Source organism: Tauraco erythrolophus, chromosome 11 (genome assembly GCF_009769465.1).
Source record: "Tauraco erythrolophus isolate bTauEry1 chromosome 11, bTauEry1.pri, whole genome shotgun sequence".
Taxonomy (NCBI): Eukaryota; Metazoa; Chordata; class Aves; order Musophagiformes; family Musophagidae; genus Tauraco; species Tauraco erythrolophus.
Window position 1 is genome coordinate 10,441,416 of NC_141475.1, and position 13,644 is coordinate 10,455,059.

Below are 13,644 nucleotides of genomic sequence, written 5' to 3' on the forward strand. Positions count from 1 at the left end.
AAAGCCGTTTGATGCTTCTGTGCCTGATATGCAGACATGATACTTCAGAGAGTCGTTCTCTGCTCTTTGAACCTCCCAATAATTCGCCATTGTACAGAAGCCTTTTTGGGGCAGTGCCTTACCAGGAATGTTTGAAGACCGTATGGGCAGGCACAAGGGGATAAAGTGCTCATGATGACAGACTTCTTGGAGAAAATCAAATTTGAACTGATGTAAAGTCTGAAAATGACAAGAGACAATGGAGTTCACGTTAAAGCAGGGAAAATGGTAAGACAGAGCTGCACTAGTATTTATCGCTACCTTGAAATTCATACCCACACCAACAATGAAACCTTATGGCTTGTTATGCCTATCTGCATCAATAATTGAATAATCGAGTCACAAACATTTGGTTTTCATCTCTTATCAAACGAACTTGTCACAGTCAAACGAGCTTTTTAGCTTCCTCAACTATGCTTTTTCATTGAGGATATACTGATAAATAAAAGCTTGATCCAAGCTAAATATTTAAAGTAAATTTAAAGCTACACTGGGTCTTTTGATGGTATACACTATAGCATATTATCACAGCGGAGTATCTTCTCCAGTTCACATGAATTTGGGACCATCATAATAATCATATCTGTGGTTTTTTTTCTTCCCGCCCCTCCTCCCTTCTTATTTTGGCCAGCCAAATACAAAGTTTCAGCCACACAGGCCAGATCCAAAAGTTATAGATAATGGTGAAAACTTGCTCTATTGAAGCCAGTGAGATCCAGCTCTAATGGATTTGGGTATTATAGAATTTTGGTATTATTTCCTTAATATCTTCCTCCCAAGAGGCCATTCATGATCTTTTGTGGACCTTTGCAACTAACTCAAGAATTTATCATTACCACTATAATGACGTGCCACTGAGATACAAATATAATACATGACATCCAATAATACATTTTAATTTCCATCTTTTCAGCTCACTGTTCTCAGTGGGAGAAAGCAGTCATTCAAGACTACCAATATGACGCTGCATCGATCTAGGTCAAATTGCCTTAGCATTAGAAAGTACTTGTAAAGGTCTTTTATTTGTCCTGTGTTTAATTCTGTCAGTCCCTAAAATTAAATTGTAGCATTTCTGCTGTCACTGTCAGGCTAGGATACCTGGAACATGCACTTTTCAGAGTCTACCGAGCAGCGGATGGTGAGGAATTTTTCCCTGACACATTTTATTGTACTGTAGTACCTCATCAGGAATACAGTGGGACACGCAATTCAAGGGTCTAATGGCAAATAAAGAAATGAAGCACCTGAAATGTGTTTCTCAAGAGAAACTGTGACATTTTGAGAGAACACAACAATGAACTGAATTCTAATGAGATATTTCAACTTTTGAATAAATATTTCTCAAAATAGTGTTTAAATGTCAAAATATGGAATACTGTGAGGGATATTTCTGTTGAACAGAAATTATGGTACTTCATTCACAATTACAAAAAATTAAACCTGCAGTGTTATAGACCGATATAGCCACAAACTATTATTCAAACAGCAATGTACACTTAAATTTTCTGAAGAGAGAGGTCAGATTTGCAGCATTATCTTTTTGATATGTAAACAATTCAGTTAAAGAAGCAAAAGACACACAGAAAGAAATCCTGCAGCACGTTTACATGACCAACTCTTGCTTAGGCATCTGACTGAAAACGAAAACAACGCAAGGCCTCTCCTCGAGGTCAGAAATCTCTAATTTTGTTTTGTAGCTAATGTTTTCAAGTGCTGCAAAGCCTGTTCCTGGGCTACATCTGTCTCAGCTCCACAGTGATTCCTCTTCCACGCAGATGACTCCAAGGGATGCTGGGTGGCTGGCAATGTGCACGCGCTTACTGCCAAGGAGGTGCTAACTTCTGCTCTGCCCACTGACTGATCTCAGGCTTTTCCACTGGCTGTTGATTGGCCTTTTTAATTAAACATCTGTTTCTGTGGTTGAATGTATTTAGGGAAATTTGAAATGTGGAAACAATTTTCAGACTGTATATTATTTACAGAATTATTGACTTCAGGCTATGACATTAATACTGACAGACTCCATTCTACATCTTTTCCAGAGATTAGGTGAAAGACCCAAATGCAGCATGAAGTTGGTTTTAGTAAAAAGCAAAACAGACCTGGAGTAATCTCACTCATTACCTACAAATGCCCAGATCACCACTAAAGAATTACAAAAAGTTAACAAACAAAAGTTTTGTAAGCTTTTTTTGGCAAAGATGAGTCGTTCAAAGTGTATATCTTGAATATGTTATCTATCATCTTACATGCTCTGGTATGATACCATCAGAAACCCAGTCATCAAAGAGAAAAAGCCTGTGACTAATCCTGATGGATGAAGAGTAAAGGAGTCAAGCTCAATAATTTCAGGACCTCTTGCAGTTTGAAATTTATGGTTCAAGCTATATCACTATTACAGGTATTATAGAAGAAATTCAGGCTGCAGGGAGTTTTCCTCATAGCAAGCACAAACTAATTTGAAGTAGATTTGCTTTCTTGCATCGTCAGCGAGGTAAGAGCATACCATTCATTCAAAGTATCTCAGATGCTACATTCTCACTTGAGTTTACACAATGGTAACTTGTTCATGTGTTCTTACTTGAATCAGAAAATCACTGCCAATTGCTGCTGATATTTACAGATCAAACCACAAGCATACTGTCCAAATAACCAAAGCTTAAATTTAAAGCATTTCTGACAGGTCAGTCTTTTGCATATTTTGGTCTAAGCAGTCTTTGCAGAGTCTGCTCTCATAGGGCTCACTGATTAGTTGTCTGGACACAGCTATTTACCTCCAGAAAAGGGGACAGATGGCTCAAAACCAAGAGGTTTTAATATGTATTTACAGTAAATGTTTTTGCTGACTTGAGTTCTGAGCATGGTGAATAAAAATATTCTGCTAGCAAGTCACTCTGGAAAAAACAAAACCAAACAAAAATATGAAAACTATACCTTGCCATCTCCTGTTCCAAACATACTTATGTAATTGTTGACCATCTTGAACACAAATCCACGATCCATAAACGTAAAACAGCGCTAAGAAAGGGAGAAAAAAAATAATTACTATTATATAGCCAAAAAAGCAGTACATGGCCTCACTTACCTGGCTGTTTGCTTTGTGTCACCTATAAACTTGAATCATTTGTACAGGTGAAGTTAGTCTCGTAGCAGGGCAAGAAAAAACAGGGAACTGGTGAATCTGGCTCAATTTTCAAATTTATTTTCAGTAATAATAAATCAATTAACTTTTCATTTTCACTGTGTCTACAGTCTAAAATAAGTATCACAGTGTCCAGTGCACAAGGAGAAAGCTCATCTAACGAAAGTCATTCAGGTACTGCAACACTCAATCGCTAGAGGTGGTATGTGATGGGAGCTGACCTGGATATTTCCTTCAGTGACAGAGCTGCGACTCTTGAAGAGTCAATCCAGCCATGATCAGAATCATAGAATGGTTTGGCTTGGAAGTGACCTTAAAGATCATCTAGTTTCAACTCCCCTGCCATGGGCAGGGACATCCTCCACTAGATCAGGTTGCTCAAAGCCCACCCTCAAGAGTGAAGAATTTCTTCCTTGTATCTGATGGAAATCTACCCTCTTTCAGTTCAAAGTCTTTACCCCTTGTCCTATCACTACATGCCCTTGTAAAAAGTCCCTCTCCAGCTTTCCTGTAGGCACCCTTCAAGGTACTGGAAGACTGCTATGAATGTAATGCAACAATCTGCAAAATTTGAAAACTTGGGCTCTCTTAGAGAACTGATATAAATGAATTAGAATTGCTTTAAAGCAGACGTAGGTAAAGCCTTTGCATTCTCAAAGACCCAAGGGCATAGAAACACTGAACTACAGGCCAATGCTAAACTTGGAAATTGAGGCATCATTCACTCAGAACTGTTTTTATTCCCTTTGACTAGACTAGAATAGTCTCAAGTTTGCACTAAGTGTGGGGAAATAAGTGCATATGCTGTAATGACAGAACATCTCACCTTGAGAAACTTGGCAGTGCTGTAGTTTGCATTTCTGGTTTCTTCAAGAGCATCCTTGTACTTCCAAACAACATGGTCTGCTAAGACCATCACAAGTGTATCCAGCTCAGTTTGAAATGATTCTGGAAACCTCTGAGTTCGAGAAACCTAAGCAGGGAATAGATCATCACTTAAGAGTGTTCGATATTGTACATTAAACCTGAAAATACATTCAGACCAAGAATCAAGACAATAAAACATAGGTCATTCAACATAGAAGAAAAACATTCCTAGAGTTCTGTGGATCTATTCTGAGTATAAACCCCGAAAGAAATAATCTGGTCCATAGGAAAGTGGGAAATCTTATCCTTCGATTTCAGTATAAGTATACCAAGAACATCTTTGATAAACAGGTGGCAAAGAGGTCAAAGCACTGATCTCCAGCTATATAAGGTTTACTCAAAGTAAAGCAGAGTTTCTATATCATTCGTTTATTGTCTGGCATAATCATCTGTTGGGTAACCAGCAGAAATTGGAGAATTCTCATGCCATTCTAACCCAAAACTGCTGCAACTGTATTTTTGGCCCAGCAGTTCTGTACAAGCAAGAACAGGTTTGAGTCTAGCAGGTAATATAATGTTTTTGTGGGTAAAACCAGTATTTTACAAAGGATAACAGCGTTCTTTTTTTTGAATAGTTAAGAAAAGAAGTCCAAGTATGTGTATTTCCCAGGATTCCACTTTTTATATTTTCCCTAAGAGACTGATTGCCTACTTAATTCAGATCATGTATATACTTACCTTTGTTTTGTTTGTATCAACCAAGTGCTGTGCCATTGATTTTAAGATCACTGCAAAAAAGAACCAGGAATGCTGTTCCGAAGAAGGAAAAAAGAGATTAGGAAAAATGATTATTTGATAGTTTATGATGCATTAGCGTTCCTTATAGATGGATTGCATTTCTCAGTATTGTGCAATGAAAAATTCTACATGATAAATAAACTGAAGAGCCTAAGTGCTGGGTATCTGAGTAAGATTGGATCATGTCCTTAAGAGCGCTGAAGCCATCTTGGGCACTTTGTCACTGTGGCTCTGTGCAATAAGGAGCCCGCAGACACCACTCCTACAATCCTTCCGTTGCTGCTGAGCACTGTCTTCACAGTTTATTTACAGGTAACTGGCAGAAATGCACGATGCAGAGAACCTCAAAGAACAGAAGCCTGGAATTAACTGCTTTGCTAGTTCCAGTAGATTGGTAATTTGGCCCAGAAGAAGATGGTACTTGTTTAAAAGATATCTTCAAATACTGTTTGTAATAGTGACCAGATAGGATACAGATTAATCTGTATCCTCACATATCTCAGGAGATATGTGAAAAAAATACACTCAAAAAGCCTACAAATTGCAAAAACAACCCCACAACAAATCCAACCACAATTGCTTTTGCATGGCCCAGGCTCCCTACAGGCCAGCTTTTCTGCTTTTTTCAGTCTATTTTTGCTATTCCAGTGGTTCAGCACAGGAAAGAGGAAATGGTTCAAATCTAAACAGTTGAACATATTTTTGCCACTGGGAACTCCTGAACTGGACTTATACCTGGTTTGATATGAGAAACCTCAGGAAACCTCAACCGTTCTCATTTTGGTCACTTTCAATCAAAGGCAGCAGCTGAAATCAGATATAAACGTCCTACTTACAGATGAATATTCTCCCTGCATCTTTCAAAACAAAACTTAAAACAAAACATCCTAAAAGTAATTGCTCTTATCATACTGTGCAAGAATGAGGTTTCCGAATCAGAGCTGTAACAGAAAGGAGGAATTTTATTATGCAAACCATGGCATTCTAAGAAATGTTTTATGCTGAGAAACTGTAGCAGACTGTTAAGTCTGTTCTGTTGAATCACTGCAGGATGTGATTTGTGCAAATCTCATACAGTGAAAGAGGTGAGGAGAAGGAGATGAGACAAGTGAGTTTCAGGCAGAAAACCAGTTGTGAAACTACAAATACGCTAATTCAAGCTATCATTCACCTTTAAAACCTGTTTCATTGTTACTTGGTCATTTAACTTCAGAAGACCAGACATATTCTTGGCCAGCTCCTCATGAACAGTCCGTTCTTCAAATGATTTGGTCCTGAACACATACTAAAGAAGAAAGGAAAAAAATTATCAAAATATACCTTAAAAAAATATAAAAAACCTCAGTAGGAGAGGATAAATAATTTATACACCACTAACAGCTGACAATCTTTGCCACCAAAATGTCTCGACGGAACAATACATTCCATAAAGTTTTATTTCCCTAGCAGTAACAGCACAACACTGCTCTCCTACAAAATCCTAGTTTTAAATACAACTTCCTGTTGATTTCAGCTTAATGTGAATCAAGAGGAATTTCTGTTTAAAATCAGTACTACGATTTTCTTTTTTTTCAACAAGGCATAGGATCCTGACACCTCTAGACTGTCTTTCAAGCCATTTCAGCAGGGGAAAAAAAAGAATAAGCAAGCAGAGGAAGTACGGAGGGTTCTTCAATCACCTAGTCAAGGCTATCTTTCACTTGCTCCTGTCTTCCAGTGGCAACAGCTCGTCAGAGCTGGTAACTACTCTTCATCCTGAAAGGCACAGAGTACCCACTGGAGCTGACGGAAGAGCAAAACTATACCTCTTTTAGAAATCAAGCGCTCCGAAGAGGAATTTATCTACCAAGTTGCTCAGAACTCATAAATCTATTCTAAGTTTTACTCAACATTTTAAGCTAATAATTTGGTACTGGGATCCATTATTCCTCCCGTAAAGCGAGAGCTCTGTCAGTGCATTGGTTGGGATGAAATATCTTTTTAATTTAACCAGGTAGGTAAAAGAAAGGAATATCACTTGAAAATATCTTATTAATATTCAGCCTTGTTTCCAGAGCAGATGCCACAAGCTTCTCCCTATGCCATTTGACACTTCTAGGGCTGGTTATTTAAGTCAGTGTAATTTCACATTATTATTGCATCTGAATGACTCTCAATTCTTAACTTACTTATTCCAAAAACTGCATTTCTAAAGTAGGTATTCAATTCCTTACAGATGGATAAAAGAGATTAACGGTTATTGGCTTTTGACTGCTGCTGGAAATTGGAAAACTAAATAGACTTTTGGTGTGGCCTAATAATCACCTGCTATTTCAAAGACATTTAGCTGCAATAGGTGTCTAATGCAATTTTGAAAAGTCATTGAGTAAAAGAGGGGATAAGCCCATTTAATTAACTACATTTAAATGTTACATAGGTTATTTATTTTGGAACAGTTCTGCTGGACCTCAGCAGAATTCCTCTGTGCTTACATCAGAGTACTCGAGACTAAAATTTGACTACTAAGACGCTAAGATGTATCACCTGTAAACACATACTTTCATGAAGTATGAAAGTAAATCCATATAATGGAAATAACAAACAACAGTTGTCCACACTGAAATTAAACCAGTTTTTCTATTTAGTAACCCAAACTTCTACCATATTTTCACTATTCTACCCATGAATATGCTAAAGTTTCAGAGTTCATCAGGAATGTATTTGCTTTCGCCTTATCCCCAAAATTAGTTTAAAAAATATCAACCTCCCCCTCAACTTATGTCACATACATTACTTATAATCTACAAATGAAATAAATGTACGTTATGAAAACTACTTGTTGCAGACTGAATCAGAATATCATTACAGCCAGAAGCCCATACAGACACTTGTCACTCATAGCTTCTTTCCATGACTGTGGGGGATCTCTCATTGTTATCAAGACCTCCATTAGTTCTGTCATCACTGAACTAGAGCAGGCCAAGGGACAAAGTGATGGCAATATCTATTTCCATTCTTCTAATAACCTGCAATTCTCCTCTATGCTGCTATTTGAAGTACACAAATAAGTTAGTTAACATAACACTCAAAGATATTACAACTTACTCATTATTGATTCATCTAGCAAGACTAGAACAAAATTTTCCAGCCCTCTCCCCCACAATTAAAAGAGAGATAAAAAAATAAAGGCAAATGAATGGGAAAAAAATCCTGTAGCATCCTTAAACGAGGTTCATTTATCTACTATTTTTTTTTGTCCATGCCAGTAAGAACAGTTAATGTATTCTCCTACTTAAAAACATGCTGCTTCAAAAAATTCTCAACTTACAAAGCTGTTACCCAAGTATACTATTGAAGCGATACTTGCTGGCCAATAGCATTATTCATACTCATTTAATGGATATTTGACTGATACAGAAAACAAGATCATCTTTAAAGAGGCCACTCCTTTGGCTTTTTAAGTAATACTACAGCTTGCCAAGAACCAAACTCCATAAACAGAACATATCCACATATATTCTATATATACTCTCTTCTTCAAAACAATAATGGATGAAAAAAGCTGAGTAAACAGGGAACAGTTACAAGAATCTGAACTCCACAGATGAGAAAAGAATTTGTGTACAATAGCACACAAAAAGACATGGGATCTTGAAATTAAAATCATGACTTATGAAAACAATCAAAAGCTCAGTTGCAGCCATCTTGCAACCATGAAGAGCATCCAGAATTATCTCTTCCACAAAAATTACCACTTGTGCATCCTCTTCAACTACCATGAGGGCAACTCTGTACACGTATAATACAGATGGTCAGATATTTTAAAGTGATAAATCTCATCACAGTCAAGAGGAATGCTGCAAACTGCGAGTAAACTACATTAAATATCTCACTGGTATCTATCAGCTGAAATGTCATCACGTTTCATGTATTTATTTCCCTCTTCCTGGCTCTCAAACCCTGCAAGATGGGAAATTCTCAGTTTAACACTATTTCACAAAGACTGATACTAAGCCTATGCTCCTAGAAGCTCAATGGAAGTGTGTTTGCACTAGGTCTTGCTCCTAAAACGTAAGCTCTAGTCATCAGTCAATTACAGAGAATCGTCCCTTCCACATCCCAGTACCCTTTAATAGCACACTGCAGCTTCCTCCTCCTGTGCTTGCTCAGCTTGATGTTCTATGGAAAAAAGAAAGAAGAAAGCTGCACCATGCAGAGGAAACACAAACAGCCCTCTGTCCTCCTCAATGGAGTAAGGTGGCTAGCCAGCATCCAGCTGATTTGGTGGTGAAGGACGCTCCATGGAGCATCCCTGCTCTACAGGATGCCTTTAAAGCACAAAGAGGCAGTGTAATTTGTTCAAGGTGACACAAGAAACTTATGGCAGAGGATGAGAATTGACTCAGCCTCTTCTAAATCTTACGTTAGTTTCCTAAACAGAGTCACCCAGCCTACTAGTGGCAGAAAGTTATGATGCAAACACAGAGAAAGCTACAAAGAAGTACAACTAAGAGTAAACAGGTAAAACCACGACAAAAACCAAAAACTGCCATATAAAATAGTTAGCAGTATAACAGCAATCATACCGTCACATAAGAATTTATGCAGTTGTCTAGTTGTTCTTCATGGCACTTAGCAACAATGTTAGTAAGAACCCTGAAAAACAGAAAATGAAAAAATAATTAAAATTGAGCTGTTTTGTGTCACAAGGCAGAGAAAGTCTATCTGACGCATCACATTGTTCCGCTATTGTAACCTCATTTAAAACAGTCCATGAGGGATGTGATCCAAACAATTAACAGCTTGTGCAGAAACTGTCCCACTGAGAAAAAACAGTCACCCCTGGGGCCCTCCACTTGCATGCATTGTGCTGTTATATATACACTTGTTTATCCAAATGCACTCGGTTTTAATGATCATAACTGTACTGACATTACAACAAAAGAAAACTATTAACTAACTAATGCTTATGTAGACCTTGGATTATTAGGAATAAGAAAAAACAGTATGTTAATGAAACAGAGAGGCAAGAATGTCTTTCTCTGGCAATGCTACTTGTCAGGTTGTCTCAGATCTTGGTAATTTTGTAAAGCTCTAACACTCTGCTTACGATGGCACCGTTAATCAAAGACAGACACAAGCCTAGGCTCAAGCCTGAGCGTGCCCCTTTCCCGCACTGTTCCCCCACAACCTCGGACTCAGCCCCAGCCTGGGTGCCCGAGCACTCAGGAACAAAAGGCCAAGCACAGCACTCTCTCGTTACTGCACAGCAGGGAGAGGCTGAACACTTGGTGCAACCATAGATGCTTTGAGCTTCTGCACATCAGCTTGGTGATTGGCAACAGAGAAGAAAATTGCCTGGGTCATGCCAGTACCCACTTCCGCAACCTGAGGTTCTACTAGCAGCAGAGATGGCACTACTTGAGACCAAGTGTTTCAGAGAAGTTTTCTCTTCAATTTGTACCTGGGCCATCTTTGAGATCACCCTGTTTTAGAAAACACAAGTCTGAGAAAGAAGTCCTCTTCAATTTAACCATGAGATTTCCTCATAATTATTGGGATCTAATTTTTTCAGGATTCTTAAGGTAGAAAAGACTCTGCAATTTTGTAATCTTATTTTTATGTTAAAAGAATGGAGAGGAAACAGCTCATGATTCTCAAATATCAAAAATTAGTGAATCATATCTCAAATTCAGGGATACGCATAACAACAGTATGACTGAAATGAATTATTAATATGCCTGACTGTGGTCCACATGCAAATAGTCATTTTGACCAGCTTGGTGATTTGAGTGTTTTCTGCCCGTTCTTATTATTGGATTCAAAAGCTTTCTAATTCTTTCAATTCAGTATTTTTCATGTATCTCATTTCTTGTTGTTACTAGAAGTAAAACTTGTAGTTAAACACAAAAGCTGTGACAAAATCAGTTGTGTCCATTCCGATACTTCAGCCTTTATTTTGATTTGAAATTGAAATGAGTTCTGGAAAAGATGAGACAGAAATGATGACATGACTGGGCCTCCAGACAAGTAAATAAACATGAGAGAATATAAAAGGAATAATGTTTTCTCGCCAACACATAAGCCAATCTATGCTCTCATTCTGTTGTTCCTTTTAATATGTTCAACACAAGCTGCTTGAAGCTATTCAGAATGAAACACAATGTGTGTATATATAGGACACATCAATGAATGGCACACATAGCAGACGTGCATATTCCCGTTGACATCAACTTTACCAGCACAAAAGCTACCACACACAAGAAAAACACTGAGAATCCTTCTTTTCTCTTTTTTTGGCCAGGTGGGTGTATAGTCAAAATCTGAAGCATGAAAAAATTAACATCCTTCCATTTTTCCATCTAATCATTAAAACTATTTTTTAAACAGCTGCTTCATCTATAGCAAATCTTTTGCAGTCAGTTAATCGATACTGAAATTCTAGACTGGGACACAATTCTTCATTCTCTCTATCTAGCCTTAACACCAGTTGATTTGTTGGCTATAAAGGGGTCCTGAACAAAGGTCCAACTGCCTCTCTCCCTTTGAAAACAATATGCAGTGATAAAAATCACAAATGTTTACGAGGAAAGGTTTTCCTAACCCCAGTGCCTAGGTGTGGTAAAATTGGACTTTTCTCTGCAAGGTGCCATGATCCTTCTATATAGGATATTGAAACTCTAGCTTTCCATAAGATAAGGAATTCTGCTTCCTTGCTCCTTTAAGTTTTCCTAATTAATCTTTCTTTAGGAACTAATTCTGAAGAACAATCTGTGGAAAGAAAGAAAATATACTGACAGCAGATTAGTCTAACTGGGTTGCTGAGGACGGTTGTAATTTTTTCCTACTAGTTGTATTGTAGTCCCCATGTTTAGCTACTGGCAGAAGTACAACAAACACACCACTATGGCCAAAAGAAAATGCAATGCAACTTTCTGCCATCCTGCAGAGACCAATAATAACCTCTCCAGTATTTTTTTTCCTGCTGCCCTGATTAACAGCATCAATAAAGACAATTTCATTATGTGAGGGGTGAGAGACTCAGCAAATCATTCCAGCTGTTTGCCTGCTCACTGGAATATGCTTCCATTGCTTTTCAGTTATTGCTGATATACTCTAATTAAAAAATGCCCCAGAACAGTGTGACCTGGTTGTTTGACTCTGCATTGCATGCTGCAATATGCTAAACTCTTCCTATGCTGAACTCCACATGCTTAGACACAAACATAAACCAAAACTGATATTCAGCTTTGTTAGGAAGCACTCAGTTCCTTAAGAATGAGACCTTTACCTAATGACCTCAGGATACAGAGACATGTCCACCATGGTCAGTAATTTCCTGATTGGTATCAGAGTCAGCCACATGATACCATGCTCTTCCACGCATTATTTGTGGAGCTCTGTGTTAAGGGGGAAGCTGGCATTCTCACCTACTAAAGTCCAAATGTTACAGTCAGCCTTTGTAAAAGCAGCTATAATTGGACTGCATTCTAGAGTGAATTCTTTTCCTCATGTAGAAAATATTCAGATACCTGGTCACAGCTGTTGTAACTTCATCATCCCTGTTTTGCACCAAAACCCAGAAGAGTTGATTCAGGACTACAGGAAGAAAATTCATAATTACATGGATCTTCTCGATCCTCAGTAAATTCTGTAACAGACGTAAGAAAGAAAATGAGAGATTTCCAATATGAGTAATGAAGGCTGATTACTTGTTTTCCTGCTTCAGTTGGTAAAATGCAGTGTAGCCACTGGTGTAAAAGCAGTAGGAAAACAGGACAACTAAGCAGAGGATGGGTTCCCCACGGAGTTTCTTTTAAATACGACCATCAACGCAACTGTAGGTATTGTCCAAACTTCAGGATTCCAATATTTTGCTCTACTCTAACTTGTGGAGTGAAAAAAAAAAAAAGAAAGAGAAACTAAAACCAATTTTCATATTTCACTAAGGATACATACATAAGAGCAATAAAAGAACTTTATTATTATTATTTTTGAGACATGTATTTCTTAATATTTTCAGAAAAACTCATTTTTTTAATGCAGAGATCTGATAAACTGATCTTGTTGTGGCTAAAATACTAATGTAAAAGCACATTGGTAAAAAGTAGTAATAATGCTCTAACCCAACTGGACTGACATTATATTACCGTCTCTGATCAAGGAGGATATCGAGCTTTTAATTGAAAAAAAAACCTCCTTTGAATTCCTCCTAGTTTTTCATTTCAATTATTTCCAAATCATTCCAGAATTTCTTCAAAGGTATCAGTGATTTACAAATAAAAGCAAAATACTCTGGGGAAAATTACTTATTCCCTGGTTACATTGCATAGTTGATCCCTTGTCGCATATAATATTGTCTCTATTTTCTAATAAAATTACTGAAATATTTTTAAAAGGCAAACTACAAATAGCATAAAAAACAGTGCAGTCCTGGTTGTTTAGGTAACTGACTTAATGTCTAGAAAGCTGTGAAGCTTTTATGGATTCCTAAACTTTGTCCAATATGCTCAATAGCTTCCCAAAAATTAATAGTTAAGGACTTCATTCTGTAGAGGCATAACTACTAAATAACGCTGATGCTTCAATTTTTTTAAAACATTCCTTAATCATTTCTTTAAATCAAGATAGTATTTAAAAACAAAGCAACCCCGTTCAGGTCTACCTGCATCTATCAACAAAAGTAGTAGTTTCCTTTAGGGACTTGCCCAGAGAACTGCCATGATTTACTAGAACTTAGCTCTTTGCTTATTAAAGCAAAAATATCTTCCCAAGTAGCTTTATAAAATCTGATTAAGGTCAGCTCAAACAACGAAGGA

The 13,644-nt window shown here is 37.5% G+C and overlaps 1 protein-coding gene across 3 annotated transcripts in view; it reads right to left on the minus strand.

The window, feature by feature from the left end:
• Positions 1-13,644, minus strand: part of DOCK10 (dedicator of cytokinesis 10) — a 134,730-nt gene that overhangs the window by 33,608 nt on the left and 87,478 nt on the right. For all 3 annotated transcript variants that reach the window (XM_086618452.1, XM_086618455.1, XM_086618454.1), the window contains 7 exons: positions 12,358-12,476; positions 9,412-9,481; positions 6,018-6,131; positions 4,787-4,858; positions 4,008-4,154; positions 2,974-3,057; positions 123-219 (listed from right to left, as the gene is read on the minus strand). In XM_086618452.1, coding sequence (XP_086474578.1) covers positions 123-219; positions 2,974-3,057; positions 4,008-4,154; positions 4,787-4,858; positions 6,018-6,131; positions 9,412-9,481; positions 12,358-12,476 — 703 coding nt within the window. The remainder of the gene's footprint in view (positions 1-122; positions 220-2,973; positions 3,058-4,007; positions 4,155-4,786; positions 4,859-6,017; positions 6,132-9,411; positions 9,482-12,357; positions 12,477-13,644) is intronic.